This window comes from Gracilinanus agilis, chromosome 4 (genome assembly GCF_016433145.1).
Source record: "Gracilinanus agilis isolate LMUSP501 chromosome 4, AgileGrace, whole genome shotgun sequence".
Taxonomy (NCBI): Eukaryota; Metazoa; Chordata; class Mammalia; order Didelphimorphia; family Didelphidae; genus Gracilinanus; species Gracilinanus agilis.
Genome location: NC_058133.1, coordinates 459,068,554 through 459,075,552, shown reverse-complemented (window position 1 = coordinate 459,075,552; position 6,999 = coordinate 459,068,554). Strand labels below are relative to the sequence as shown.

At 57.1% G+C, this 6,999-nt stretch overlaps 1 protein-coding gene across 1 annotated transcript in view; it reads right to left on the bottom strand.

The window, feature by feature from the left end:
- Positions 1–2,111: 2,111 nt before the first annotated feature.
- Positions 2,112–6,999, bottom strand: part of AMPD2 (adenosine monophosphate deaminase 2) — a 28,985-nt gene continuing 24,097 nt past the window's right edge. The window contains exons 2-10 of the mRNA XM_044675508.1: positions 6,712–6,906; positions 6,482–6,613; positions 5,817–5,980; positions 5,408–5,534; positions 5,150–5,313; positions 4,683–4,803; positions 3,753–3,926; positions 3,491–3,601; positions 2,112–3,374 (exon numbers count right to left, since the gene is read on the bottom strand). Coding sequence (XP_044531443.1) covers positions 3,165–3,374; positions 3,491–3,601; positions 3,753–3,926; positions 4,683–4,803; positions 5,150–5,313; positions 5,408–5,534; positions 5,817–5,980; positions 6,482–6,613; positions 6,712–6,906 — 1,398 coding nt within the window. The 3' untranslated portion in view covers positions 2,112–3,164. The remainder of the gene's footprint in view (positions 3,375–3,490; positions 3,602–3,752; positions 3,927–4,682; positions 4,804–5,149; positions 5,314–5,407; positions 5,535–5,816; positions 5,981–6,481; positions 6,614–6,711; positions 6,907–6,999) is intronic.

Genomic DNA, 6,999 nt, shown 5'->3' with positions numbered 1-6,999 from the left:
TGAGGGAAAGCTCTGTACATTTTGGTGTCAGAACACCCAGGAAAGATTTTGTATTTGCCTTTCTAGTGTCCAGAACAGTGCTTGGTACATATTAGATGCTTAATAAATGCTTGTTAATTAACAGCATCCTTGGCTGGAAATGTTCCTATGGAAGTTGGAAGTTCTCCCAGTTCCAAGAGGAACATGTGATTCACAACAGGAAAGGTACCATTGAAGGAAGCCCTGACCCTTCTCTCAGCTCCCAGATTTCCCTTTGTGGGTTTCTCCTGCATACGAAGCCCTTAAACAGCTGCATGTTGGATCCATGGGTCTGGAAGGAATCCCAACCCTCCCACAGCCATTTCAAGATGGAGCTCAGCAACTCCATCCAAGGTTCTCTAACCACCGTCTTCTCCTCCAAGGTTGTTTTGGACCTAGAAGGAAACTGAAATCCAAAGGGTCCAGATGGGGTGGAAAACGTAGGATGGGATTGTGGTTAGAGAATTTAGGTCAAGGTCTGGGTGAAGCGTGGGAATTGGGTCTCCAGGATCAATTCAGTTGAGAATTTGTGTGTGGATGGTAAAGAATGAGACGGTGCTTCTTTCTTTAGACCAATGGAAAAATGGGACATTATTAGGGTAGAGGGAGATGGGCCCACCAGACCTGACAAGTCTTCCATCAATTGCTGGTTCAGGATAGCTGTGTGCAAGAATCAGATATCAGATGGTAGAAGTCCAAGTTACTTACTCCAGTGAGTAAGTGAGGGATGAATTCTTAGAACTCAGTAGACTGAGGTCAAGGATTGGTATGGGATGGAATCCTGGGAGTCAGAAATCCTTATTAACAGGGGCAGATTGGTGGATTGAATCAGGAGTTCCTGGGTTCAAATATGGCCTTGAATACTCTAGCTATGTGACCCTGAGCAAATAAGTCTCTTAAGCCCCACTGCCTTGTCTTTATCACTCTTCTGCCTTGGAACCAATACTCAATATTGATTCTGAGACAGAAGGTAAGGGTTTTTTTTTTTTTTTTTTTAATTTCTTATTAACTGGCTAACTTTGAGTATGTCACCACCAGAGGATTCATCCATGAAGAGTTGAACTAGCTGACCTTGGGAGGTCCCTTTCTAGGATCCTAGATTTAAAGGAGGCCATCTAGTAGCCTTCCAACCCTCTCATTTAGAGGTAACTGAGACCCTAGAGAGGTCAAGGGCTTTGTCCAAGGTCACACAACTATGGAAGTGACAAGAGGCAGGATTTGTACTCAGGTACTCCGAAGCCAGTGCTCTCTCCACTATATACCAAGCTGCTTCCAACTCAAGTCTGTATTTTCAACAAATCTGTTTCTCTCTAAAAAAAGGCCCCCAAATCCACATCCTGCTTGCCTCATTGGCAAGTTGTGAGAATCAAATATCAAAATGGCAGCTCTTATTTCTGCTCATCTCACAGGCTTAAGTGCTAAGATAAAATTGTAGGCAACTACTGTTATCAGAGGAGGAAGGGGAAGAACAATGTTGCAGTCAGTCGCCTGTAGCTCTCCATCCTCTAGGCCAGTGATTCCCAAAGTGGGTGCCACCGCCCCCTGGTGGGTGCTGCAGCAATCTGTGATGGCCACAGGTGCATTTGGGGGGCAGTGAATAACTGTAAGGGGGTGGTAGTATGTGACAGGGGGCTAAGTAACATTTTTTCTGGAAAGGGGGCGGTAGGCCAAAAAAGTTTCCCCAGGTCTCCTCTGCTTTCAGCTATAAGCCCCCCAGATATCCCGCCACATCCTAAGTGTCCGTGTCCCCACCTTGTCCTCAACAATCCAACCCCAAGCTCTCTCTGACCCTGTGGGAGGGCACCGAGCAGGCCAAGAGGCAGGCCCTTGTGTCGTCCATCGACCAGCCCAGGCAGCCTGCTGTTATGGATAGGGCACTGGACCCAGCATGAGGAAAACAAGGGTTCAAATCCTGCCTCATTACAAACTTAACTGTGCGACCCCTGGGCACATCTCTGAACCCGTTTGTGCTCTGTAAGATGAGGCTTGGGCCTGAGGGCGTCCGCATTTCCTTCTAATTCCCAATCTCGGACGCTGTGTCCCACTGCCCCCAGCACACCCAAAGCCCACTTTCTCCTCCCCCAAAGACCATGTTACTTAAATAATCTTTATTATCTTTTTTCCATGCTTCAGAGACGGACTGTTCTGGAATTTCACAGCAATGAAAAACACAATTCCAGCTTGGCCAGGGACAATAACACCAACAGGGGGTAGGGAGAGGAGAGACAAGAAGGGGGATCTGCCCAGGGAGTCTCTCTGCAAGGCCACCTGGGTGTCCCTGGGCTCCTTCTCCTCTCCTTCCCCTCCAACAGTGGCACAGAAAGCTATCCTTGGGCTCGTCTAGCTGCTGTGGCACCAGCTTTGGGCACTTGGCCCGTTCCTAAAATGTGACCCAGGTCCTCGGCCTTCTCTTCCCCCTACCCTACCACAGCCTTTGCCCGGCTATGGGAAGGCAACAGCCATCTGAGAAGAAGAGAGCCTGCCCAGCGCAGCCACTGGACAGGCCTCGGCCTCATCCACGCCACAGCCACCCCCTGCTCTTCCGACAAGACTCGGAACATGCCCGCTTTGGCCAGGACAAAGAAAGAGTCCCATTTAGGCGAGACCGTGCCAATGCCCAGGCCCTGGCCGAGCCGGGTACCCACCTAGACAGCATCTGTGGGCATGGGACCCGTCGCACCTCTCCTCTATGGCTGAGAGGCTCCAGAAAGCCTAAATGCCGAGGATGGGACGGGCACAGTGCCCTAGGGACAGGCCTCCAGAAACCCCCATCATCACGCCAGAATGCGGATGCTGGTAATGCCCGGCCCGGCTACCGGGCTTCAAATGCCCCTGGGAACGATGGGGCTGCCTGAGGCCCTGCCACCCCAAGGGGCGCCTCCGGGGCCCAGCCCTGGGCATCAGGATGGGCACAATTCAAAGGGGAGTCGGAACGGGGTCTCTGGGTCCAAGGGCCTTCCGTGTCCAGCCAGCAGTCCCCTCCTCGGACTTGAGCAGAGGACAGAGAGACAGGAGAGACATGCAGAAGAGCAGACGCTCAGGGACGGAATCGGGCAGGGGGGAGAAAGACAGAGGAGAGAGAGGGCAGGAGAAGCGGGAGGGAGGGGGAGACCGCAGAGAGGTACGGGCAGAGGGCACAGCGAGGCTCAGTGAGGCCCGGGGCTCATGGTGAGGCCGGCCTCTTCGGGGATGGGCTCCAGCATCTCGCTCTGCACCGCCTGCGTGATAAGGGCCAGCTCCTGGCACAGCGTCTCGTGGCGGTAGCCCACGCGGATGTCCGGCACGTTGGTGCGGCGGATGTCGTTGCCCTCAGGCCCCTCTTTGGTGTAATTGGGCCCCAGCCAGTGGCTCTTCACCTGGGAGGGAGGCAGAGAAAGTGACCCCAGCCTCCAGGGCCAGCTCCTCCGGGAGGGCCTCCCCCCCATCCCCAGAGGACGCCAGGGTCCGGGCAGGGGGCGCTGCTGGGCATTACCTTGTGGGAGAAGCCGCTCATGAGGACGCTGTTTCGGGCCAGCTCGCACATGTCGCAGGAGCTCAGCTTCCACACCTGAGTGGCGATGCTGTACTCCTCCATCAGAGGCTCCTGGGCACAGGACAGCCTGTTTAGCCCCCGGGGCCTCCCCCATGCCAACAGCATGGATTCCCGGCCACACGGGGTGGGGGTGGGCTGGGACAAATCAGGGAGGGGAGGGAGCAGCACCAGCCCTCCCTAACCCAGCGGGCTGAGTTCTGACCTTGGTGAAATGAAACTGCAGGGGGTCATCGGTGGACAGCGAGACCATGAGCCCCCGGGACAGGTACTCGGGCAGTGGGTTACGGTGGTAGCTGAGAAACAAGCTGTTGTTGCTGAGTGGAGACATGGCAATGCCGATCTGAGCCAGGTAATACAGGTACTGCAGGACCGGAGCCTGGAGGGGAGGGAGAAGGGGTCAGGAGGTCCGGCTTGCCCCGACACTGCTGAGGAGGCCCCGTAACACTGCCTCTAACCCCTTCTGCCGGGGTAACCCGGGGATAGCCACTTCCCAGCGCCTCTTTCCTCCCTTGTAAAAGGAGGGTGTAGGACTGGAAGAGCCCAAAATGCCATCCAGGGCCTAGCACGAGTGGGAAGGTGGCCTGAGCAGGTTACCGGGGTACGGACGAGGACGGATGATGGCGGGGCAGTGTGGGTCGGGGCTGGCTGAGGAGGGTCTGAGGGAGAAAGGGGCAGGATGGGGGCACTCGCTGGAAGATGTCCGCTGAAAGAGGGGAAGCGAGGCTGGAGAGCGGGATGGGTTGGGAAGGAGTCCTGGTACTGTTCCAGGCAGTGTGGCTGGCTGGGAAGGGGGGGATCACTGGTGTTGGTCCTAGCAGGGCGGTCACTGAGCCCAGAGCAGCAGGGGGCAGGGATCTGGGCTGAGGAGAAAAAGGACAACGGGGGCAGTATTGGATAATGTTGGGAATGGGGGAATGGGAGCCGGGAGGGGTGCTGGCTTGAAGGGATGAGGAAAGGGGGTACTGCTCCCTGCTTCTGCCCTCTGGGATGGCAGTTGAGGGTACGAGCTGAAAAAGTCGGGGAGGTGGTAGTTATTGGGGACATTAACTGTTGGGGGGTTGGGTCTACTTTTGAGAAGGGTGGAAGGGTAGTAGATAGACAGAACGGGATGCAGGCTTTGGACCTGACGGACCTTTCGAAGCAACAGCCCATGGGAGATGTTCTCGGCCAGCATGAAGGCAGATACCAGGTGATGGATGGGCCCAGCCTCTCCACAGTGGGGCCGGAGCACAAAGGTGTGAAAACCCCGCTGTCTGTGGGGGACACGATGGTGTCAGTCTCCTGCCTGCGCTCCAGAGCTCCTCGTCCCTGGGAAGCCCAAATGCCTTCTCCCACCCGAGAAGGGCTTAGAGATGAAAGCGAAGCCCCCGGGAGGATGGCAGGGGCAGAAGGGACGGAGCAGGGAGGCAGCGGGAGGAGGCCCACCCTGCAGGGGCTCTGAGAATGAGAGAGGCCCACCACGGGAACGGAGGGCCCTGGAAGGAATCTGGACTCGGCCTTCCTAAAACGTCTCGGCATCCAGGACGAGGCCCGTCTGGCCACCACACACACACACACACACACCCCAAACCCAGCGGGGAGGCGGGGGCCCGCCCTCACCTGCGCAGGTGGTTGAGCACCGCCATGTTGGCGTAGGTGTAGTACAGGTAGTAGGAGTAGGGAGGGTTGTCTTCCTCCACCCAGGCCTCCGGCAGCGGGCTTTCCAGATTGAACACGTGGTTCTCGGGCTTCGACTCGTCATCCACGCTGTCAAAGCCATCCACCTGGGGAGGGGACGCAGGAGGGAGTGAGGAGGGAGGGGGGCCTTCCCCGACCCCCCCCCCCCGAGGCTCCCCCACCAGGCTTTCAAAGGCTCACGTGTTCCAAGAAGAGATGCAGCTCCGGGTGGCTGGCGGGGTGGATGGTGGCCTCGAAGAGGGGAAGGAAGATGTTCTCCAGCATCTCCTGGAAGTTGGCCAGCTGGCCTTTGGTGCGGTACACATCGCTGCAGGGAATGAGGGGAACGTATCAGAGAGGACCAGCCGGGAGCCAGGGTGGGCCAGGAGCCCGAGACCAGCTCGAAGAAGGCGGGGCCATCCCCAAAGGGACCTGCCGAGCCTGGAAGAAGGGTGAGAAGCCCCCGAGCGGCACCCCTCGACGCACCCAGAGCCAGGGGCCCGGCGGGTGGCCCCAGAACGTACATCCTCACGCCCAGGGGGCAGAGGCTGGGGCCTGGGGGCGGACCTCCTCCCAGGACACCCTTCCTCCGACCTTCGAGGCCACTCACAAAAGCCGGGGCACCTGCACCAGCCAGCGCACGTTGGGTGAATGCACGCGATGCCCCACGGCCCAGCGGGCCAGCTTGTCCCACTCGTCCCGAGAGCGCCCGTACACGGAGAGACGCAGCTCCGCGTTCTGGTACTTGCTCTCCTCCAGGTCCGACATCACCTCCTGAGGGAGACAGAAATGCTGCCCGGGAACAGCTGGACAATCCGAGTTCTGAGCCTGCCCCACACTTACTAGCTATGTCACTTGGGCAAACATCTTCACAAAAGGAGTAACGACACATCATAATAGTGAGCAAAACACTATACTTTTACATATTATTTTATTTATTATGAATACAATTCATTATTCTATTATTTGATCCTTGCCACAATATAGAAGTAGAAACTATTACTATTCCAGTCATAGAGATAAGAAAATAAGCCGTAAAGAAGTTGAGGAACTCGTGAACAGTGTGACTGGGCCTGCCCTCTGTCCGTCGGGCCAGCCAGGCCTCTCCGAGGCTCGCTTTCCTCGTCTGTAAAATGGTCCTCCTGCCGGCACCTGCCGGCCAGGGTCCCTTGGAGGACTAAAGGAGCTCTCTGTAAAGCGCGGTGCCCTGGCTGCAGATCGTTTATATGTACAGTATCTAAATCACCTACATATTCTTATAAGTAATGCCCGTACCTTGATGATGTGGGCAAAGTATTTGCCCGAGACCCTGTTGTCTGTCTTGATGAAGATCTCTCGAAGGACGGACTCCCCGATGGGGTTGTACTTGGCATTGAACTTGTCGAATCGATGGAAGGTGTTCCGGTCCTGGAAGCCGGGCCGGGTCAGAGCCGTCGGAGCTCCCCCTCTTCCCGCCCCACCCCCCACCCCGCCCCGGAGCCCCTCGGGAGGGCCCCCGGACCCACCGCGTGCACGTCGAGCGTGTCCACACTCAGGTCGTAGGCCGTGAGGTTCATGCTCTGGAAGACCTCCCGCAGCGTCTGCTCCCGGCCCTGCTCCACGTGGACGATCTCCTCCAGGTGCCGCTTCATGGCCCTCTTGATGAAGCGGAGGAGATGCTTCTGGTTCATGCAGGACGAGGCGTGGATGTGGGTGTCCACCTGGAGGCGCCGGAGGGGGGTCAGAAGGCTGCGGAGCCACGGCACGGAGGGCGAGAGTCTTCCGGGAGGGGCAGGGTTTGGGGGGGATGTCGG